Here is a 24,884-nt window from a genome sequence, read left to right as displayed (position 1 = left end):
TACTATATTTAACTGAGTCATTATTAAATCACTAGTCCCTCTTATTTTCTGCATAACCCTAGGCCAGTAATTTGTTAAATTCTTTGATTCTTTTTAGATAGGAAGGTTATACTCACTTAGCATCTAACAGAGGAATTTAGCTTTTATCTGATACTGCTTTGTATCTTGCTTCAATATGTTTTGATTAAATATGGCAAGCTAAAATATTCTTTCTAATACTGGAATGATGATTTTCTTTTAAAAGGATCCCAGATGGTCAGATAACAGAAGACAGGTCTGTTCACTGAAATTAATAGTAGTTTAAGAATTGGAGATTACTAGTCCTTAATATCAAATAACATCTTCTAAATGGAAAAATAGGAAAATTACTGCTGCGTACTCATCCTGAAACTTGGTCATTCTTTTCCTTGTTAAATATAACCTGTTGTGCTGTGTTTTTTATTATGGAATGTGTAGTGGGAATGTACATTCTCAGGCTAGGGATCAATGTCCTGATATTAATTGATGCCTGTATTTCCTTTTGAGATCATATATTTAACTAGAATGTAGAAGGGCTCCCCAAACCTTGCTGATGGATTGTGGTCCAAGGAGCAGAAGTCTTCCCATGCCTTCAGAAGTAAGGGATCTCTGTAACGAAACAGCATGCTCACCTTCCATACACAATCCTGGAGAATACAGGGAGAGCCATATGGCATGGCCTAAAATTAGATATAACTTAACATAGTACCTAATTTCAAGGCCACAGAGCCTACATCTGTTGGAACTGGGTGTAGCATGAAATGTCAAATGCAGATTTAGATCCAAGTAGGACTGCAAAAGGGAAGTGTTTCGACATTCTTTTAATTGATGAAGAAAAGAGCTTTCTGATGAATTTGTTAAGATTCTGAGGGGGAAGAGCGAAAGGTTGGGAGAAACCTGTATTTTTTTCCATCAGGAAAGTGGAATAAAAAGTATCTGGAACTTTTCTGCTACCAATTCCTCCATGCTACTCCCCAGCAGAGATATATCCCCTTAGCTGGTAGCTAACAGTATAGTAGAAGTTGTTGGAACAAGAAAAGACCAAATGAATCCTCAAACACTTCTTGGTTAAGGAGTTTTCCATTCTGGCTAGTTTCTCAAAGTATTTGGGAAGACTACTCTGATGAATGAAATGCATCTGACATGATGTATGACCTTCCATATATTGTATAGGTCAAAATCACACATAAGCATCTGCCCAAGACTGCCTTCCATGGAAATTCCAAGATCAACTTCAGAGTAGGGCTTGCATAACCTGGATCATTAGGATTTGGAAACTATTTTGAACATGGAGGGAAGATACACTAAGACATTGCCAAGCGACACCTTCTCAACCGCAGGAAGAGATGGGGTAATGTAGCTAACATATTATGGGATAAAATTAAGCTCTGTGACTGAAAAGAGAAGAGCTAATATTTCCATTCTGTAATGTTGCCATCCATGCTGGATATAGCTGGAGCAGCTGAAAAGAACATTGATGCTACAACTGGAAACAGTAGCCTCTTCAGGCACTTCAAATAAATGGGAGAAAGGCTGGGTCTGCAGCTGCTGGTCCCGTGGAGCATTTTTAATTTGGACTACTGCTGTTTTCAGTTTGCTAATACTTGGGGATTTGAACAGCAGCCTTGGCTGCAGTGGGAGTAATCTCCTGGGAAGGATGGGGCAGCCAGATGCGGGTATAACCAAGGGATCATGAATCTAGGCCAAGCCCATGCCTTTGTGACCTTCCTAATCTTTAAAAATAGCTTTATGCATGCGTGTATATATACAAAGAGATAAATTGTAGTAACAGATATACACCGTAAATGTCATCTAAAATTGTTTTCCATCTTTTTTAACATTCTGAAAGGCAAGAAAAGCTAATGAAGAAAGGCACCCTGAGCTCTGGTGTAGTAGGACATGACAGACAGCACTGTGTAGCAAGCAAGTAAAAGAACACACAGATGAATTTACATGAAATATTTCCATTTCATTTTAGCCATGGGCTTTGCTCTGGTACATTTGGTGATTCCTGGCTGGCTGGATACAGTGTCTATATTTTCTTTTATGTAAGAAGAACGGCCTGTTTGCTAAGTTTGGCATTTCAGACTAGGTAGTCACAGCAATGGACAGGTCTGTCTATTTGCTTTTTTTTCTCTGATCTTGCCCAAGTCAACAGAAAGCATTATCCATCACTATTCCTGAGGAAAAATGGGCTGGGAAAAAGGCACTAAAACAGTTTGCTTAGGATTCATACCAGCATGCTTCAGTTTAAGGAGAATGGAGACCCAAGAAATGCATATGCCCTTAAAATGCAGTTACAGAGTCTGTAAAACAAATGTAGTACATTACTGTTCAACAGAAAATGTGACTGTGATTTGACTCAGATTAAGACTAGGCTGTAGCTAGAATGTCTTCAAATAGAGTCGGAAAAATAGTTGCCCATAAGCTACCTGGCAAAAGGGAAATTAGCAGGAGTTGCAAACATAATTTTTCAGACTTTCTGGAATAAACATTTAAGCAAGAAACAATGTCAACATAAAAACATTATAGAGCATATAACCACTATTTAGGAGCAGAGCATTATTTAGGAAGCAATCAGCAACTAAAGACAAAGCAGCCTAAGGTGAAGAATCCAAGGTAGGTACAGTCCTGGATTCATGATGAAGAACACTATTGAAGTGAGGGGTTTATCCATTTTTCAAATTCATGTAACACCAAAAATTAGCAATGAAGTTTTTGACATTATTTAGAATAAATGGCATGGCAGCAAAGAACTGTTGTTTTTAATACAATTAAGCTAATTTCTTCTGTCCTTCTCTGAAAGATGCTGCAATGAAGAATCCAAATACATCTGGCTGCAGGAACAAACTTTTAACTTTAGAATTGCACATCTCTGCAGAATAAGGCCTCCACAGTTATCCTGCCTATGTTAAGACTGCCCAGAAGTTTTATAAACATTTGTGTGGATATCAAATATTTATGGGGGGAAAAAAGCAATTTTTTTCATGCCATAAAAAATACTTTTGTTTCCTTTGGTGTTGTGTGAGATATGATACATTACATGAAAATCCAGAAATTATGGCCTTGTCATGAAACAGTATCTAAATGTATTTGACAAAACACACATCTGTTGCAGGTGAGACAACAAATTCTAGGACTTCTCACCCCACAAAACTGAGAGTGAAAATTAGATCAGAAGAATGAAGTAATTTCCAAAGCCCCAAATACTGCATGACAGGAAAATTTACCTCATTGATTGGACTGATGTCAGGACTAAGAGATGGGTTGGAATTCATCTCACTGTACTTACATGCATGTGAGATGTGCCAGGCTCTACTGACTAGATCCCCACTAATTACAAAGCAGTTAGAAGGAATAGCCCATAGGTAAATATCGTGTGAGGTAGCTGAGTCTCACACATGGTCACCTACCATGGTCACTCAACAGGAATTAGTCATCACCTGCAAGAACTCAACTGCTCAACTGCAGGCCTACCAACAGCTACTGAAATAGGTAGTAAATCTTTTAAATAAAAGAAAATTACCTAAAACAAATAAAACTTTAATTTTTTTTTGCATCAGATAGTGATGCCTTGTGAGGGCTGACCTAGAACAGAGGCTAGACAGAATTAAAGAATAAAGTAGGTATTTATTAAAAGGCCTCAATGGATACACTGTGGGCAGCAGAAGAGCCCAACCAGGGCTACACCCAAGATGAACCCAAAATGGCCACAAAAAGTGGAGGGCTGGTCACAAAGTCTTTCACTTTTATAAGTTCTGGTCCATTAGCATATTAGAGTTAATTGTCCAATTACAGTTTTAGCTTATGAAGTCCCATCCTTCCTGTTCTTCTCTCTTCATTCCACCGTTGTTTATGCTCTTGGGTCTGAGATTAGGATCTTCTGTCCTTGGACCCCAGCTAGAGAAGGAATTGTTTTGTCTACCTACTCTGTGAAGAGAGCTTACTATCCCTTAACAGAAAGCTCAGAACTACACACTAAAGCAGCACAGAATCTGAAAAACATAAAAGCTAAAACCTGAGGCATCAATAGCTTTTTTGTATTTGCAAAACCCTGGTCAGTCAAGATACTGGAGACACCTACAAAGCTCTGAATTACTATTTTCAGCTTTTACCTAATTCTAGGTAGAATTCTATTCTTACTCAGGATTTTTCAGGTAAATTCTCTGGGCATGTGAAGATCTGCTTCTGGTATTCCCTAATCTGCCTAATTCTTCACTGAACCTAACAACCTGCAGATCTTTAAACTTGGTTTTTCTCTATCTAACCTATTTTCTCTTCAGCAACCAATTTGGGCTTTTCAGAACAAGCCCAGCATGCACGAAACATTGGGTATGATCAATCTTTAATATGAAATCCCAGTACTCACTGAGTTCCTGCAGGATATTAAAAACCAAGGTTCAATTATATTCTCTTCTAATAAAAATCTGAACCATTGTCACTCAGCAATGATGGAAATTCACCTTCCTATAGAAAATTCAGATGGTCTTCACATGTACTGATGGATAGTTTTGGTTATAAAATACTTAAAATAATAATGGAACTAGAGAAATATTATAATCTAATGACCATAGCATTTATCTAAATAGTGTGGAGAGTGTTTTAAAGTTCTTCACTTAAGATGACACAGGAGCTCTTGTCCTTTTTACATTACTTAGTCATCAACAAGAGAAAATGAAAGCTCTTCATAGTATCTAAAGCCCAGGGATTTAAGATACTGCCCGCCATGGACATCTCTGTTCCAATCTTCCCAGGAAGAACAGGGAACCTAATAAAGTGAATTTTCAAATAATTTAGTTCATAGAAACCTGTGGACCACCTGCTCTCCTTTAAAAGTTGCTCTAATGCAGGCTTTTAATACTTGGGTAAAAAAAAGATATTTTCTAGATGATCCCACATAAAATATTTCTAGAATTTTTTTTTCCACAAGGGAAAACAGAAAACCTTATTATTTGGATGGATCCATACTAGGCTTTCCTTTTTGATAGTGCAACCCAAAATTCCTGATATGCATAGCCTTACCTGAGAATCACAATCCCTTTCCAATTCTGTATCAACACATGATTATTCTTGCACTGAACTGCTGTTCCCTGCTCCAATACTCAGCTCAGATATAATTACACTAGAATTTTACACAGCTCTGTAATTCCAATAAGTTTGGTCTATACATCTGAGTTTCAAACATATTGCATTTTAACACCATATGTTTGTAACTATCAGACAAACCTTGCCAACCCTGAGAATCAGACCAACTATGCTGAGTGCATCAAAGCTTCACTTCACATTCCAGAAATTAACCATTGCAATATCTGTTTTTCCTTATGGTGCTGGCTGAGAACTTGTTGAGGTCTCTTACGCAAAATGAGATTTTCAACTATATTTGTTTGTTTTGCTAGACTCTAGTACTTTTTTCCTGTTTTTATTTATGTTAATTCTGTATATTCAGAAGACACACTACAAGCTCCAGAACAACAGCTTTCCTTTTATGTATTAACAAACATTCCCTGGAGAAGCATTATGCACTTAAAGTGAGGAAAAACAAGAAATGAGAGATAACAAATGGAGTAATGCCTAACATTAGAATGTGTTTCAACTACTAAAACCCTCAGATATAAATGAGACGACTATGCAATTAAATAATTAAGAAATCAGTATTAAGTTGGGATTTAAAGAGCTGTACAGACACCATAACAAAGGGAATAACCCCAAATGAGAGCCAAATGAGCAACTGCACCAAACTGTGAGACACCAAACAGCAAGAGGGCTGGGGAGCAGAACTAAATCAGAAATAAAGTGGAAGTTACAGAAGCAAACAAACATGACCCATATGTAAAAATATTCAAAACACATTAGTGTTTAATTAGTATAAAGGATAAGAACACTTAGCAGAGTCATCATACACAAAGATGAATGGAAAACATGCTGCTATTAAAAGCAGGCAATCTAACTTCACTACAAGTGTAAGTTGATCAGTCACAACTTCAGATGCAATTTTTTAAAAATAGTATTTTGAAGCAGCACTTTGCTACTGCATCTACTGGTAGAAAAAAAGTGCTGAAGTAGACATTCCTATCTGAAGTTCCAGGTATTTTGAAAACAAACAAAAAAACCCTACAGCTCTTCACTATCCACCCCTTCTACCGAAATTTTCATTCCAATTCCATTTTGAATACATGAAATTTGCCTTTTGGATGAAGAATGTGAAATGATCTTTTCAAGTTTTTTCTCAAATAGTTTTTTGCTTGTGTGAAGGCTCTGAAACAGAGATCACAATGAAAGCTAAAATTAATATAAGAATGGAAGGAGAATGGTCCTTGTTATGTTCTAGTACATTCATTTTTTACAGCATACTAACCTGACATAAGTATCAGCACAGGTTAATTGCTTTCAAGAGAAAAACAATATGCAACAAGTAGGGCGAAAGGAGAGCAAGAGAAACAAAATGGGTTTGAAGGCCTTTGTGACCTTCACAAACACTTTTCCTTAATAAGGAAGATGTTAGAAAAGTCAATTGCATATGTGCAAGTCATTATACCTATCTATAGCTATGTACTTATTGATGATTTATGTCAGAGTTACACCCTCACACTTACATCTTTTAAGCAGGTACAATCTCTTCAAGTTGTGTAAAGATATTAAATTTATTAGATCTCATAGGCTTCAATCTTTAAATGAACAAGTTAATTCATAGTAAAGTATGAAAACAGAAAATAAAATTATGAGATGAGGGAAGTGAAAAATGTAATTTCCCATGATTAAATATTTACAGTCTGCTCTAAATGAATGGGAAAATTTCAAGCAGATATACCATTTTTTGAGACTGTACAGCATCTGAGGGTACACCTTCAAAACTTATTAGATTAATTTGGAAGCATAAATAGAAATTGGAAGACCATCTGAAAGGGCACTACACTTCTATGTTGTTACCTCAACAATTAACATGTTATTCAAGATTAGTTCCTCATCTGCAGCAAACTGTGTATTTCTGTGTCACTGTTCTCCTAACAAATCTTTAAACTACAATTCCTACAGAGGAGTAAAAGTGCATTTAACAAAAATCTAAAAGAAAAAAATCATCAACTGAAAAATATATTTTACAAACTGAGATTCCAAGAAATACATGGAATTGAAAACAGAGTTTCACTAATGGAAATCAGGAAAAAAAAAAAAAAAAAAGAAAATAAGAACCTCCACAAATCAGAAATGAAACAAGAAACAATACACATGAAACAATACTGAGTTGTTTTCCATTGTAATTCTCAATTCATTAAACTAAGTGAACACCCTTAAATCCAGAATACTAAAGATACAGTGTGAAACTCCATAAGCATCAATAAGGAGTAGATACAAACAAAGGACTGGTTGCTTTTATTTAATGGTACATACTTAAGAGATCATAAATCATAACATAACACACAGGAACATTTTTAACATGGGAAAAACTGTCTGTAAGAATCATTACCTGGTTTTTGAACATCCATACAGCAGTGTGACTATGGAAATATTTTAATTCTTGCCTTCAAACAATGGAAATAAATTTCAAAAAAGGTGAAGTACAGCAGCTGTGCAATCTCGTGTTTTAACTACAATATGCTTATTTAGCTTGTCTAAATTCCCATATAAATTGTTACTACAAATTGTTATGGACGACCACTGTCTTAGAATTCCTCCTTTAAAGAGATATATTCTCAAGACTGCCTCATTTAGGAGGATGCAGATATATACCTCTTCTCTAAGATTTTACAAATGAATACCTTAATTAATTCCTGCATCTTTGACTGACAACTCAGACTGAAAGTTGTGCACCATAATGGAAAACCAGATTTTCCATTCTTGAGTCACAAACCAGTTTAAATTACACATACAACATGTTCACGTACTGCAGAACATAACAAAGATAATAGGAATTTTAACTCGTTGCTTTGCATTCAGGATTAGAAGAATGTATTAGGTAAAAATTCATTTACTGTGGCTGCACCCTTAATTTAGCACAGTAAATTTTGTATACAAAGTTGTGAAGTGCCCAGTTGTTTGGATTAAATACAACGAAGTTTAAAAATAAAACCCCAAAAACCCAACCTGTCCACATATCTATTTACATATCCATTTAGTTTTTACAATTGCAGTCATCAATAATTTGATGAAAAACATTAATCTCTGATTTTTTTTTTTATTTTCTAGACCTCCATGGTCCCAAAGATGATGTATACCAAGGTTGCTTCGGTTTTCTCTTCTCATTTATCCAAAGTATAGCAGTGTACAGCTACCAATGTTCCTGCCAGTTTCAGTTCTTCTCTTCAGAAACTAATGGGCAGCAGGAGTTGTCACCAGTTTCTCCCAGCTGCTTGGAAACCTCAGGAGATTCAAGTTCAAACAGACACTGTGGCTCTTGGAAAATGAGCACAACAAATACCAGGAGACTGTTTCTCTTCTTATTCTGTTAGGAAATATGAATTGCTCAAAAGGAAGAGACAAGAGTTCTTATACAGAGGTGAAAAGTGACAAGACTCAATGAAAATAAGCTCTTCAAAGTTGCATAAAGAGGGCCTAGAACTTTGTGTGGGCATGCAGGAGAATATTCTTACAAATCTACAAATACGTTTACAGATATTATTTATTATTTGCAACTACCTTCTAAGAACATGACTAAATTTAAGGAAGTAAAAACTTTGCATGAAAACCTGTATATCGTATTTTGGTTCATCCTCAAATTCATCCACAGAATGATAAAAAGCATCTAACAATTCCAAAACACCTTAAGCACTCATTTGCAAACAGTTTCACAGCCACAGGTTATCTTCTGTGCAGAAACTTTACAAGCAAAGATGTTCAACTAAAAACAAAACTCTGCCTTAAAATGTGTAATTTGCTCACTCAAAATTTGAGCTGACAAGTTTCATTTTTATCTTATAGTTAGTTTCATATTGCAGTACTCAGCCATCCTCATATTTGGGGTTCAGTACTCCCAACTGATGTCAAATCTGATGCTTTTGAATGACTCTGTAAGTCCATCAAGCACTTGGTACTGTTTGATTAGCTTCTTTCATCACTCTTAGGTAGATCCTTATTAAAATGTTGAAGTCAGCAGCCAACCATCACTGAGTAAAGACACATATGCGAAAAAAATACACGTAAACTTAAAGGATTTTTGAGAACTAACAGACAAGTGATTTGGACCTGCAACCACTGTTTTCATATAAGTATCCAAAGCCAAGGCTTAGGGGTTTTTGAGGATACAATTGACTAAGAAAATATTCCTTTGGATCTTTACCTAAATCTGCACCCATTTTAGCCCAATACTTCTTTTTTTTAAGGACTTCTGATTGTCCAGACTTTTGTGGGAGCTTCAGATGCAAGGTACGTCCATAAAAGGCCAGTGTTCAATAGTTCATTTCCTATAGATGTTCTATGCTTCTTCCATGAAATGAGAATGTGAATTCTTGTTCACAGAATGTGAATTCACCAAATGTGAATATATTGTATGTGGAATAGGACAATGTAGAACAGCTGAAGGCCTCAAGTTCTCTAGTGCATTAATGTCTTATTGAAAGTATCCCATTAAGAGAAATGCTTTCACTGAAATTTAATTTAATTACATTTAATTTCTTTAGATAAAAGAGTTCCCCAGAAGCACAGAACTATAAATTCTACAAAATCGTGCCAAGATAAAGGGAAAAAAAAAAAGAGAGAAATAAGGAAGCCTAGAAGCAAACTTACTAAATTATTTTATTGCCTGAAGTGAAGAGTAAAAAAATAGCACAAATGTTTGATGGTTTTAATTTTTATATACATTAAATAAGTTTATTAAGTACAACAGAGGTTGCTTATTAACTATCCGTGAAAAATTGCTCTCTTCTTTTTATTGGTTACGGCACAGAATTTTATACCTCTCCTCCTCTTTGCAGAACCGGCAAGTACGACTGAGGGCAGCCCGAGCGCGGCAGGCTCGAGGCGCGGCGGGAGCGGCGGCGCAGCTGTCGGTTCCCGCTCGGCCCGGCGGGAGCGGCCCCGGTGCCGCCGAGCCGCGGTGCGAGCCAGGTGCGGGCGCGGCGGGCCGGGAGCGCGGCCCCGCGCCGGGACAGCCCCGCGGGGCGGGGGAGCACCTGGGGCCGGCCCCTCGGCGCGGACTGCCCCGCGGGGATCCTCCTGCGCCGCCCCGGGGCCGGCGACCACTGACACCCCCATGCCGACCCCGTCCCGCTCCGCGGGTCCCCCCGCGCTGCCGACGGTGCGGGGCTCGGGGGCCCGGGCCCCGCCGCCGCTCCCGGTACCTGCGGGGGTAACTTTTCCCTCGCCGCCGTTCAAACGCGCTGCCGTAAAGCGCCCGTCTCCCGTGGCAACAAGGTTCCGGGCGAGCACTAGGTGTAGGAAGGTGATGTAAAAGTAAAACCACCCAGTGTCGTAAACCAGGTCCGGGGGGGAGGGGAGGGAGTGAGGGGGGCGGGCGGGGGAGGAGGTGACTGGAGCATTTAGACACCAGCGAGCGGATCATGGCGGATGGCCCCAGGTGTAAGCGCAGGAAGCAGCCGAACCCGCGCCGCAACAACGGTCAGTCACCCGCGGGGCAGCGCCGCGGCCGCGCTGGGGCGGCGGCGGGGCCGGGGCGGGGGCCGGGCACAGCCGTCCCGAGCGCGCAGGGGGGAGGTCGGGCGAGCGCCAAAGTAATTCCCCCGCCGCGGCTCGCCGGGAGCGCGGCTCCCTCCGCACCGTTATATCCGCTACCTGCAGCCTCCCTCGCCGCCGCCTCCCTCCTCCGCCTAGCGGTGTCTCCGCTCTCCGCCGCTGTCCGGGACCGTTACACGCCGCTTCCCCCTCGAGCCCCGCGACCGCCCCGCCGCCGGCAGCGGGCTCGGGGGCCCCCGGCCGCGCCGCCGCCCTCCGGCCCGGGCGGGGACGCCGAGCCCCGCGGGGAGCGGCGGGGGAGCGGCCGCCGCCCGCCCGGCCGCGGCAGCCCCAACTCCGAAACTTGTTACCTGCGCGCTGCCCCGGGCGGAGCGGGGCCTCCCCCCGGCCCCGCGGGCGGGATCGCCCCGCCGCCCGCCCGGGAGCGCCTCTGCCGCCCGCCGGAGTTTCCTCCCCGCTCGCCCGGCGGCGGGCCGGCTCCTCGCCCCCGGCCGGCGCTCGCCTTTCTCGGGGCGGCGGTGGGGGACGCCGGCCGTCCCCGAGGGGACACACCCGGGAGCACACGCGGGGGAGGCACCGCCGCCGCAGCGGGCGGCGATTCGCGCGGGGGCTGCGCGGCCGCCCCGGGCCGGCGCCCCCGCTCCGCGCCCGCCCGCCCGCTCCGCGCCTCCCCGCCCCGCCGAGAGTTGGTGCCCGGCGGAGCCCCGCGGCCGCGCTGCCGCCCAGCCGGGCCGCTGGGGAAGGGAGGGCTGCGCCCGGGCGGCGGGGGCGGGCGGCGAAGTTTCTTCCCTTCCCTCTGGCTTCGGAGGTACCTGTTTGTATAATAATGGGTGGTAACGGTTTGGCCGGGGGCCCCCGCTCCGCTCTCCGTGCGTGTGTGACCAGCTGCTGCAGTCTATATAAGGAATTACATTTACATTTCAGGCTTAAGGGCTGCTGTTGGGTGGTGTTTTTTCCCCTTTGGTACGTGTGTTACTTTAAGATGCAATGGGAAGGTACACGGCAGGGGGAATAAAGGCTCGTAACACCCACTCTCTACTTATTTTCTGGAAAATGGAGAAGTAGTTCGGTCCTCGTAGCACGACTCTTCGGAATAGGATGTAGAGTAGGCGATTTTGTAACCCTCCTTGGCAATTTTAGGTTTTATGTGGCATTTCCTGTGCAGGGTTGCAGATAGGAAGGCTTTGCCTGCGATCTGAGATGTTTTCATATGCAGTGAACGGTCTCCGAAATAGATCGGAGTTGCGATCGGTGCTTCACCTCTCTAATCCTCACTGTTCTGGGCATAACGTGGTGATAAATGACGGCCTTTCCAGGGGCTAACGGGTTGGTTTGATTGCGTTGAACTTAAAAGGGTTATTTCTGCTGTCTGCGTTTTCTAGCAAGTATTCTTGTTTGCACGCTCATGTTATTAATTCCTTGTCTTGGTGTAAATATTTATATTTGGCTCATGATTTGGCTGTGCTAAAGGTAAGTTTGGAAAGTGCTTTTCTCTTTACCTTATTAAAAATGTGGATGATCAGAGAAAGGGGCTTTTCTTGTTGCTGACGACAACATGTGTGACATGTGAGTCTGAACCACCCAGCGTCTGTGCAGGAGCTGTAAACATGTTTACCTGAACAGGAAAGAAAATGGATTTTTCTCTTAAAGATCCAGTGGTATGAATACCATACTCCTAAAGCATATCAACAGATGACTTGAGAGAGAAATTTTCAGAAAAGCTGGCTTTTGAAATCGACGGGGAAAAATAGATCCTTGATTGCTGCAGCAAATGACAACTTGTGCAGGTAGAAAAAAAAGATGGTGTTTAGTTTTCTCCTGCATGCATGTCAGCCCCCTCCTGTCTGCTGCTTTCATTCTCAAGGGAGGGATTTATTTACCATGCTTGCTGTCAGTGTTTTTCCTTTGTGCTTAATATTAGAAAACCAGATTTAAGGCTGTTTAGCACAAACCGTTTTGTCTGCAGCGTGTATCACTTGCAGAAAACAAAAGGTGTATAAGATGTGGTATCATTCCAGTTATCTTTCATCTTCATCACTTTTGGACCTTATTGCTGCACCCACTTTATTATAAAAAGCCTCAGAGTCTTTATCAACTAGTTCTGTGATGTAAAATGTAGTATGTCTTGGTTTAGGCTGCTTTTGGTTCCTTTTACTGAGGAATTGAAACCAACTTAAGTCGTTGTGCATTGGAACATCAGGATCTGTTAGATAATAGAATCTGGATAATAGACATTTCTCAGCAGTGGGTTTACGTTTGACTTGCATATATTAACTGAAGAAAATGCATAGAAAAAATGTTAACCCTTTAACCTTTAAAATAAGTATGAGGCTTTTTTTTCCCCAAAGTCGCAGAATGCATTTCGTTCTTATAGGTATCTTCTGTTAATGAGGAATGGGCATAGGGGAGATGCATAAGCAACTGGCTAGTTTGTAGTATAAAAAATAAAAGCTGTTTTTTATGCTGTTTCCTCTCCAGCTTCCCATAGAGTATGAGATTATTGCAGAGAGATTGCACTAGACATAATTAGTTAATAATACTGGGCTATGGCATTGAGTTATTATACTGTAAACTTTTCTTCTTTTTATCTCTTGTTAAACTTAACACAGCTATTCTTACACTGTACACTTTTGTTTTTTCTTGATTTCCTCTGCTTTCTCTGTTTGGGAATCATCCTGGCACATTAACTCTAGCTGGAAAGACAGTCTTATAATTTTAACTCTGGAGCTGGTTCCTTTTCTGCCTTGTTTATTGGTCCCTACAGGAGGTCAGCAAAGAGCCGATTGGTGCTGCCATTAAAGCCTCCACTTACAAGGAAATCTGGCACTTCCTACCTGAAGGAAACTACCCTGTGTCATTGTCCTTAGTTCTGGCCAATACACAAAACTTCTACAGCAGAAGAGTTAACAAAGTGTTGAGATAATGTGATAGAGCAGAAACACCAGCGCTGGTTGGGAGTTTCTCATCCTATCTACTTTTCTCTTCTCCCCCTCTTTCGATAGAAAAATGAAGAGGAAAGAGAGACGTGCTTTGGGTATTTTTTGCCAGTCATCTACATAGTCATGCTCTTGTGAGACTCCTGTGTAGACTTCAAATACATTCAATATCAGCAAAGGTATTCTTATTCTGAGTTGGTTTAGCTTCTTTAGGATTAGCTTCTCTCATGTATGTTATGGGATTGTCTTCTTATTAAACAGCAAAATGAAAAGTGACACACCTTGTTCTTCAGAAATGCTGTGAGATAAGTAAAACAAAATATTTAAAACTTTCCTTCCTAGAGTATAAAAATATATCAACCTAAAGTATAGATGTTCTGAAAATAATGCAAGTATGCCTTCAGGTTTTCAGATGCATATTTAATAGTGAAAAGAGGAATATATGAATCTGGGTAAATTCTGCATGCTGTCAGGTGCATGTGAGGAGAAGATGTAAGAAGATGGTCACAGTGAGTTCATTACTAAAAGGTTATGTGGACTGACTCATTTAAGTTTTTACAGTTGGTTCTTTGCTCTTTTTTTCTGTTAGGTAACAATTTCATATAAAGTTTTTCTACCAGCTAAGAACTATAAGAAGACTGTAAGTCCCTTTGAATAAGGCAAAAGCATATATCTTTTAGCTCCAAGGTGTTAACTACCAGCAGGATGTCAGGTGCTAGTGACACTTGGGATGCAACATTCCTGTTGTGCCTGTCTTCTCTTGCCCCCTTGCCTTTCTTTTTTGCTAGGTATCATGTTTTCACTCTAGTGTTAATTTAAATTTGCAATTTGGGATTTGTGGAATGTAGCCCGAGTTAAAATTCCAGGCACAGTGAGCAGGTCTACGTGGACAACTGAATTAACTGTTTGAGACCAAGGAAACCTCTCTTATATACAAGTAGTACTTCTGTTTTAGCATTAGCTACTGAAATATAATGTGAGCTCTCCTCAAAAGGTCTCTATTTCTTCATTTTTCTGTCAGCAATCAGTGCTTGTTATTTTAACAGTTGTGAAGCAGGTTGTCTTAAGGTAATTAATTACCTGAGGCTTTTTTTTTTTTTTTAAGGTAATTTGTTTCCTGAAACAATTTACCTTGCTTGTAGGGCTCTGTACATGTACTGCTGAAAGGGTTAATGAAAAGTAGCAATAAGATGAAACTTTCCTTCTGTCATGGGCTTCCCACTCATAGAAATCACTCAATATTTTTAGTTAGAAGTCTAAGGATCTGACTTTTTTTAATTCAGTCCAAATTTTCTGTTGAATATTTTTAGTTACATCAGATAGACTCAATTGGGAGGGGTTTCTGTGGACTTCGGGCTTTGACAGATCCTATTAATTGGTGTTACTGACTTTGGTTGGGCCCTTGCTCTCTGTAAGCAGCTCCTCCGTGGACAGAGCAGGAGGAAGGGGTTCTACAGCTGTTCCCTGCTTCCTTCCCCACTGAGACTCCAGTTGTGGTATTAACCTGTAGTTTCTTCTTATAGAAGTTTTCCAGTGCTGGGGGGAGAGGCTGAAGTACTCTGAAATCAAAATATCACTGTAATGCCTTTCCTCATGTGGAAACATCTGTTTTAATAGAGTTTAAAATGCCAGTGAGGGATGGCAGACACTTTTAATGTGCATGGGACTCTGTATTACTATGGTAAAGAAATAAAATTAACTTCTGTGAATCTTGGGTTGTAGTTTTTTTTTGCTTGGAGTTTTTTAACTGATTTTTGATCAACTACTCTCTATTGCAAAGAAACTGCTGAAACTACATTATCTGGCCAAATGCCTCTTAAGCATCCCTGCTTCTAAATTCAGTCATTATTATTTACCAAAAATATAAGCTTATTGCTCTCAAGTCATTAGCTGTTTGTAGTCACTTCAAAACCATTTAACTAATTGATATTGCAAGCTGATTGCAGTTTGATGTGCTTTGTCAACTGTAAGTCCGATCTTTACCAGTACATACTGCATCTCTGGAAATCATAAGTGTTCTACTCATGATAGGTTTCAAATACTCCAGACTAGAGGATGAAACCCAAAAATTACTCCTGTTTTTATGTAGGCTTTCACACCATACTTCAAAGTACAGTTCCAGATTAACTTTCAGCTGGTTAACATGAATATTCCTGAATTTTTGGTGGTAGTTACCTACATTTTTCAAGAGGACTCACACATAGGATCTTTTCTGTTTTGGGGAAGTAAGCAGAACCCTGTCTTTCATTTGTAGTCTCAGAAACATTGGTGCTTCATTCTGGCAGCTATAATAGTCCTGTTATTTTTGAGAACTAAATTCTCAAGTGACTTACCCAAGGTCACACAGGAAGTCCATAGCAAGACTGAGTCCCAATCCATTTTTAATCCTCAGGACTACCCTTGCATTTGGCTTGATCTAGAGCCTTAAAGGGAAAGAATAGTTTTGTCATTTGGTAGTTACTGTTCATTTCGGCTTAGTTGTTTATGTTCTGTCATATTTATTGGAGTATTTTTGCTTTTGGCAAACAAGTGGTGAGATGCAAAACTAAATTTTGTCTTTAGTAATTTTTAGATGGTATTAAGATAGGAAACACCACCAGTGAAAATACTGTATTCTCAGTCTATGTAGTGATGTGCCAGAGAAGTAGAATGTTGTCTTCTGGTGTTTTGTATTCCCAAATCTTAAGTTCAGTGATGCAAGAGTATACAAAAATAAATTGTATCAGGAAGGAATTAGTTAAAGACTACGCTGTTAACATCAACACCCCTGCTGGGATGTGGAGGGTTTTAAGGGGACTGTTTTCTTGGAGTTTAACATCTGGGCAGAAATTATTTCATCAGATGTTGGTTTTGTTGTGACAGTAATGACTAGAGAAGAGTCTCAGCATATTACCAGTATTTCTAATATTTGAAAATGGTGAGTAAATAAAAAAGCATCAGTCCTCTTCAAAACATAACTTGCCCAGGAATGTATAAATAAGTGCCAGGCCTGGTAAGGTGGCTAGACTGGGACAAACACTTGCAAGTGTAGGTTTTACCACCACAGCTGCTTGTCTCAGGTGGAGCTGTGTGGGAAGTGGCTGTGGGTGCAGGTGGGTGCTGCTCCTGCCTGGGCAGTGTGAGGCAAAGGTGGGTATGAAGAGTGTTCTCATATCTTCATTTGTGAAGATGTGTGGTTAGCTCCAATCATGAGACACTGCAATACATCAGTTAGGGTAGGGATTCTTTCCTGCTGAGAGAAATGCCGTTTGTAGTCTTTAGTAGTTTAAAAATAAAAAAGACAAACCCCCAAGCAAAGGTTGGAGTGCAGAGGGTTGTGTGCATGCGTGCTGCATGGGTGAGGCAAAGTGTGTATGAAGGAGGAGGGAGAGTGGAGTGGGCAGGGGTGTCGTCTGCTTCTCACTGAAGGTCTGGTACCTGATTTGATTCACTTTCCTGGCCTTCCAGGAAGGAATGTATTTGGCTGCTGCATGAGAAGATCACAGTGGTAAATAGCTTTAAACTCAGTAGGCTGGGTTGAAATACTGGAATTGTTGTTGAGTTGTACGTAGTTTCATGAGTGTATTGTTTTGTAATGTTTTCTATTTCCATGTTATGTTGGCAAGTTTTTAAAACCTTTTATAAGCCATTGCTTCTAATACTCTGGGTTAATTCTTTAGCTAATTATTATGTGCTCATGTATTTCTCTGTCTTGATTTGCTTTTCTGGTTCTTCAGTTCCTTACATCTTATTTTATTGCTGTTGGAAAGAGTAACAAAAGTTAGATATTTTGAAAAACTGTTCACAGTTGCAACTTTCTAATCTTTGTGACCATTTCTTTCATGGAAAGACCAGAGTTGCTTTCTTTTTTCTATTGAGCTACAGTTTGTTTATTTAATAATCTATTTATCTCTTTTTTTGCATAGATCAGTAGTATTCCTGAGTGACAGTCAAGGAGAATGGGAAGCCCAATCAAGAGCAGTGAGAATTGATGGATAAAATACTGATTCCAGTTAAATGCAGCATAGCTTTATAAATCTATTTCAGTACTCTTGAGAAAGAATACTACTTCCATCACACACATCCAAGCACCTTTCAGGCAGTAAAAATGTGTGTACTGAGTTTTCCTGTATCTTGGCCTATACATCCAATTCCTTGTGTGAGTACCTGGCAGCTTACAGTCATGTGTTAGCAGGATAGGTGATGGTAGAGTAGAAAGAAGAAATTTATTAAATTTTTATCTGTGGAGTAGCAAGGCAGGATTCAGATGTTTCAGTTGGGTAGTGCTGAACATATGAACCATGCTTCTTTAGACTTGTGCATTTGTTCCCAGAAAGGACAATAGAGAATAAAGGAGCCTTTTTTACTTTGCCTCACTCTGATTGTCTCAGATGCCATTACTGTAATGTAACTATATATTTTATTTTAACATGCCTTTTTAGAGCAACAGAAGTTAACTAAAAATATGCTTTCTCATTTTTGAGAAGTCAGTACTGTTTGAAAGCAGCCCGTTTCAGTTCTCTCCTTTTCAGCTGTCATTCCCAGCTGTCACAATCTCCTTGATGTGAGGACTTTACCCCTGTTGTTTCAAAGCAGTTTGGTTAACAGCTGCTCTCACCCAAAGGTTAAAACCTGAAAATGGACATCCTTTATTGGTTTCCTTACAAATATTTGCTTTCTGTTTGGTAGCATCTTTCTTGTTGCTCTCCCTTCAATGTGTTCCATTGAGCCTATTTTTGGAGAACTGTGTAAAGCAAATGAACATGTCTAATGATGAATGTATTCTTAATTATATCTGAAAAAGAGAGTGAAAAAAATTCTTTGCTGTGATGACATTGCATCCTGTTCAGTTAGGATCTGTGACTATGAGTAGCAGTTGTTCTTCAGTGAAAGGACATGTAAAATTAGTTCTTTAAACACCAAGAACTCTCAGTGATATGGGAGTGTATCAGAAGGAAAAGAAACTTAACTAACTGCGTAGTAGTCTGTACTTCTGATGCAATATGCTCTCTTTCTGTAGCTTCTCACAGGTCAAGTGATAGATCAGGAACACTGGAGGAGCTGGCAAGATCATTGGAGATAAATTAGTTATAAACCTTGCCATTCACCATGATTCTGAGAGTGATTTTCATGGACAGCACTAGAAGTAAAGAGGTTAAGAGTCTCATGTGGCAGAGAGTATTTTTACCTATTATGAACTACTGTGCCTGTCCTTGTTAGGATCAAATGCTGCTTGGGCCAGTGATGCTAGAGAACACCTTCAGTTACTGTGATATAAAATGTTTTCATTATTTCAGCAAATATCCCTTTCCCAATTCTGTTTGATAGGCAGCTGACAGACAGGGAAGGCAATTTTCTGTTCTATTTTGTAGGCATCCATCCACAGATGTGTATATGGAAGAAAGCAAAATGATATTACAAAATATCACAGATGTGGCATGATTTGAAAAAGGCCTGGGGAAATCTATTCCATCTGAAAAAGGACAACCTAAAGAATAGAAAAGTCAGGCCTTAACTACAAGACATAAGTTGATTTTTGTTGAACTGGTAGGTCCCTAAAGAAGCAGGTTGGGCTTTTTATTTGTTTTCCTAACACCTTCATCCTTACGTAAGGTAACATGATTTTTTATTAATGCCCAGAAGCATCAGGAGATGAGTTGTCCCTTTTTCTAAGATGCACTTTTCTTCAAACAGTTTTTCTTAATGCCTTGAAGTATTTTTGCCTTGTGTGCTTCTACGTAATCTATCAGATTTTCCTTCTTCACACCACCTAGTCCATTTTATCATTCCTCTTAAGTTCCTGTAAGCTATCTACCGTAAGTCATGTTAAGTCTTAGACTGGAAAAGGAGATACTGTTCAGAATCTGTAACCTGTTTAATCTTCCTGTTTTGTTTATATCTTTCCATAGCCTTTCCTTTTCTTCATAGTATTCCTGGCAAACTATTTCGTTAAGTCAGGCAAAATAGAACCACAAAATAGTCACACACTGCTGGATTCATTCTTATGCTGCTGTTCACAGGAAGCACCTAGGTACAGTTTGCCTGGTAAAGAGCATGAGGTGGTGAATAAGGGCTTTGAAGCAGATTTGGAGCTGTAATGACTGGCTTCCTTCCCTGCTGCTGTCCCTTCCCCTTCCTTGCTAAGCGTTTTCATTTGAAATACTAAGGTGTGGTCATCGGGCATATCTGTTCTCAACTTCCAGTAATTTTTTGCTCACTGCTGAGCTGCACCATAATTACATATGCAAATGTAGTATTTTTTCCCCCTTCTTACCTTGTACATGTGGGAGAGGAAGATAAGGTTGCAGAGTACCGTCAGGGATGTGCTGCTGTTGAGGAGATGCTGCAGATGGCTGCAGAAGGAGACAAGTACTTGACCTGCAGGACGAGACTCAGCAGGGAATTTCAGAACTTCCATGTCTGAAAGGCAACAAGAAAACAGTATTCTTGCCAACTTTAAGCTTTAGATAGGAGCAGATTGTAGAATGACTTGTTATAACCTATTTTGATACATTCTACTTGCTGAGTGCTGAAAGTAAATTTGCATTTCCAGTACAGATTTGTTTTGTAGACATATATATATCTACATCTATATTTATGTGTGTGTGTATCTGTAGTTATATCCAATAATTTAATATATTAGACTGACCTAAATGCTCCCAGTAGTAACACAAGATAGATTTCTGTTCATAGGTGTTGTAATGATAGTAAAACCACAGAGACTAATTCTATGTAATAAACTATTCTGACAACTTCTGCCCTTCATGGTAAAGCTTACCTTGTACATTTTCCAGATTTGGAATTGACATATGTAGTGTATTCCTGGAACATTAAATATGATTTTGAGCAAATATTGGAAGATAGAATAGGTTCTGTAGTGTAATGAAAATGTTTGGAGACTTTCTGCACACTAGTGAAATAATACCTTAGAAATGAGAAGCAGAATTTAATTGGTAGTTGTGGCATAGGAAAAGGGAAATAGTTCCAGTGACACATCACACAGTATAAAGTGCTGTAGTTCTCTCTGTTTCACCACGTGATTAATCATGCCTGCATAGTTCATGTGGTAGTTACATCATGGAGACAGACACCTTAAAAAGATGAGCCTGGCTTTTACCTCAGCATGTGAGTGAATAAAACTACTGGCAGACTTTGTTTCTGTGAACTAAGCTGGTTCACACAAGGAGAATTTTAGCTTTCCAACTGTAAATGTGAAAGATACAAATAGACTTAGTTGAATAAAAATCATGACACACAGCAGAGGTTTATGATCCTGACAGAAATTCTTACAAGATGTTTGATGCAAACTGTTGTCTGTGAATCTGATGCTTCAAAAATGTTTTTGGCAGTACTGCTTGTGGCAGTGCTAAGATGCTTCCTTCAGAAGTGAAATAAAATAAGGTGGTTAAGAACTCCAGCAAATATAGGCATTTTCTTTGTTTTAGTATGAAGTTGCAAGCTTTCTCCATTTATGTCATGTGCCTGGAAAAAAGTAATTAAAAGCTCCTTGTTATGAAGCACTATATGCAAATAATTTCATTGCATTTGCTTTTTCATATGTATTGTGTCACAGTAATTTGGCATATAGAAAATATATGCAACTCCTTAGAAAAGAGTGAGTTCTTTTCTGAGACAGAAAGCAGAAGTGCTGAAATCTAAACCTTTTCAAATGTCTTGTTCTAATAGTTTACAGTTGCCTATATTTAACTCTTATTTCATCTTCCTAACTTTTGACAATATTTTCAAGCATTTTGAAGGTCTTGCATAGCAAATTTTCAGAATAAAAGTGACTTTTCAGAGGTTCCAAGGTGCTTGTTTACTGAGTAAAGTCTTCCAGGTTTGTACCTTAAAGTATCTTAATAGGCATTCTAATGAAGCTTTTTATCCCTTAAATATTTCCCCTACCTGTCTACCTTTAAAGAATTTGTGTGTCTTCCTTCAACCACAGTTTTAAGTAGGACTGTCAATCCAATGTGTGTCTTGTTCATTCTTGGGTCTACTGTTGGAACACGTTGTAGCTGAAGTGTGTGTGCGCATGTGCAGCTGCATGAGCTGTTGTCCTGCCTTTTCCTTTTGTCTGTCAAGCTTCTGGCTGATAGCAGATTAGCCATCTGAATGTGGGCAGCAAAGAGTAATGGGCTGTACAGAATGCCTGGGGCTTCTTGCATACAATAAAATGACTCCATTATAAAGCAAAAAATGACAAGCCTGCCATGGAGGATGTCTGTACTGGAGATGGAGAGAGTAGCCTTTGGTTTATGATCATGTTATTTGGTATAAAATAAACTTAATTTTTTTCAACTGTCAAAAGTATTCCTAGGTGCTTTACAGAGCGGTGCTGACAGTTCTTCTAGCAGGAAAATACTTATGAGCTAAATCGGTGATGTACTGCTTGCTATTCCTGATTGCTGTATATGTGTGGGGGAGGGCAGGGAGTAACAGCATGATGGCTCAGTTTCATTTTCATCATGCAGGTGTGCGTGTTTTTTTCCTTTCTTTTAATTTTTTTATCTCTAATGTTTTGCTTAGTTACAGGATTACATAATCTGCCTTGCAGAATTGTGTTAGGTTTATTAAGTCTTTTGGAATATGTGTTAATACAGATTTGAAGGAAATTGGGCCAGGAGCATGGCTGAGACACAGGGAATCCAGATGCTGGAGGAAGACATGAAATATAAAGCTGTAGAGAGCTGGCTCAAGTAGACAAATTAGGCTATGTAGGAAAACTAATAAAGAATCTTATCAAGTTTTTTTTGACAGCTATACTTACCCATTGTAAGAATACGGTATTAGATAATCAAGAGGGCTTTTCAACAGTTTACTGTGTCAGTAAGCACTAGTGGCTGCTTGTGCACTTGTAACTTCCAGTTATAGCTTTCAAGAAGATTGTTTTTGTTTGTTTTTATGGCATTCAAGCTCTAAAAGGTGCTGTCCCCCATAAAAAAAAACAGGTGCAGTATATTAATTTATGCTAAATGGAAGATCTTCCTGGTTTGCATCTGCTCAGGAAGTTAAGACAGCTTCTGATATATATGAGCTTTCAAATTAACTGGCAAGTCACGATAAAAACAATTTGGTATATAGAATATGGATGTATTGTTAAATCCTGGAAAACTTGTCTTAAAATACTTAATTAAACAAACCTCTTAACTGACATTTGGTGTAGTTTGTCTTGCTTGTTGTGGTCTGTTCGATATATTGCTGTGGTTACAACTGAAATGGACTCTGGAAATCTATGCTTTAGCAGCAAAATGTATGAATTACAACTTTTAATAAATAAAACGAGAATACTGTTTGAACAAGCTTTATTTTTCTCATTCTGTTAGCTGCTGCCAGGTCTCCTTGTGACTGTTCTGGATGTGGATACTGTTTGTTGTAAGGATTGTGTCCTTCAAAAATCACCCTTTAGCTACGTGTTACACACCAACTTTCCCCGGTCTCTTGGATTGATTTGCCTTAATTAAAAACCCTTCCTAAAAATTTCTGCTCCCTTACTCTCCTCCAATAAAGTCTGCTGCCCATCACCTCTTCCCCCCTCTCCCAAGGAAAAAGGAAACAACCAAAACTGATAAAATCACAGAGCTCCACAAATGCTGCTCCCTTGACAGCAATATTAATTCTCTTTACATACATTTTTATTTTGCATTCAGAATTTATTCTATAATAATATGATCTTTTTGTGGTGCTGAAGACTGTAGCTACTTAGCAAGGAAGCTGGTGATAAAACTAAAGCGTAGTTAAGGCTCTCTCACAGGGGGTAGTCTGTAACTGGTGTCAAATACAATACATTCCAGACTAGTTTGAGAGATCTGTGGGGTTTTTCTTGTCTCCTCTCTCCTTGCCCCATGTGATTGCTGTGGTTTACAGTAGGAAGCCACTAGTTTCTGCAGTCACAGATGGAAAGGGAGGTGTATTCACTGGTAAGTGATGTAAAGATATCTGAGTAAGAATAAGAAAGTGAACTCTCTTAGGGGGGAAGGAGTTAGCTACATATTTTACAAATCTTTCAACATGTTTTACAAATCTTTCAACATCTGTGCCTTAATTGGCACTCCTGAACGCAGTATGTTGCACATTAATGCAGCTTAGGAGACTTGCATTTATGAATATGAATAAAAAGATCTAGACCTGTTCTTGTCTTTTGTAGGGTTTTCATAGTTACATATTGGACTGAGAAGGCTATTGCCTTCAACTGATCAGGCTGGCGTGGCTACAGTGTTGTGCTGTGGCTGGTTTTCAGGACAGATATGGGAAATTGCAGAAGACCAGAGCAGCAGAACAGCTAAAAGATCATCTTCACTTAAAGAGAAGAAAATGTGGAAAATGGGGGTTTTGTTATCTTAAAAGTATTTGGGTACAGGAAAAATATTCTTTTGGTGGACAGTTTTACTTGTGTTGTTTTAAAGTGTAATGGTGGCACAGCTGACTCAAACACTGTATTAGGAGGAAAGTTTGCAGATATGACAGGATCTGTGCTAATATATTCCAAACATCTATAAAAGAAGTCTTGTGATGGGGTATATACCATTGAGGGATGGGGTGTATGGAGCCCAGTGCTCTTGCTTCCTAGAGTTGAATGATTGCTCTTCATTATTCGCAAGTGATATGGTATGTCAGTCTGTCTGACCAAGCAGTACACTGTTTCTAAATGTCCCTTTCAGACAAGTTCACTAAAATCAGGACTTTTTGAGGCCTTTCTGAGTCCTGCTAATACCTGTTAGTTTGGAAGTCAACATCTGGTTAACCTAGTATGGTTAAAGTTCTCTATTTAAAAATACACTAGTAAAATATAGTCCTAGTACTAATACACAGGATTATCCCTCAGTTATAACAGCCTTTAGGTTGATGCTTAAAATCTCTTGGTAATTTTGTGTTGGCAAATACTAGAACAGCAGGATTGGAATCCTGAGTTTAGGATGTGATAATTAAGAGCACCTGGTGCAGAGTTATGAAGTGGCATGTGGCAGAAACTTGTTAATCCATGTTTTTCAGGTTTAAAAGGTAACCAGTTCAGAATATTTGTTGCTAGATTCAACTCAAACTGCAACATATTCTAAAACTATGCAAACAGGTTGTCTTTTGCTGATTGGAATAAGGAGGATGCAGAATGAGCTTAGTGTCTCCTCTGTAAAGTATCTAGTGTACAAACTATGAATTTACAGAAGGCCTTGTGCAAACAAAAGTTAAATGCTTGTCACACAGTGAGATGATTAGAAAATACAGGCCTGGAAGGTACCTTTTTGTATCCTTCACGTTGTGTCCTCCCCCCAGTTTTCCTATTGTGGGTCCTGGTTGTCAGCCTTTGCCCTAAAATTTGACAAGCACAGT

The 24,884-nt window shown here is 39.7% G+C and overlaps 1 protein-coding gene across 2 annotated transcripts in view; it reads left to right on the top strand.

Annotated features, from left to right (window-relative positions):
- Window positions 1–11,314: 11,314 nt before the first annotated feature.
- The window catches only part of ZEB1 (zinc finger E-box binding homeobox 1), a 120,809-nt gene continuing 107,239 nt past the window's right edge, over window positions 11,315–24,884 (top strand). The window contains exon 1 of one of the 2 annotated variants that reach the window (XM_072925376.1): window positions 11,315–11,449. Coding sequence is in view for 1 of the 2 variants with exons in the window: in XM_030264393.4 (XP_030120253.2) it covers window positions 12,413–12,428 (16 nt within the window). In the remaining variant the exon portion in view is untranslated. Of the gene's footprint in view, window positions 11,450–12,079; window positions 12,429–24,884 lie in introns of those variants that run through there. The other variant, XM_030264393.4, reaches the window with a different exon arrangement.

This window comes from Taeniopygia guttata, chromosome 2 (assembly GCF_048771995.1).
Source record: "Taeniopygia guttata chromosome 2, bTaeGut7.mat, whole genome shotgun sequence".
In the NCBI taxonomy this organism is placed as follows: domain Eukaryota; kingdom Metazoa; phylum Chordata; class Aves; order Passeriformes; family Estrildidae; genus Taeniopygia; species Taeniopygia guttata.
Note: the sequence above shows the minus strand (reverse complement) of the source record. Positions and strands in the feature narration are given on the sequence as shown.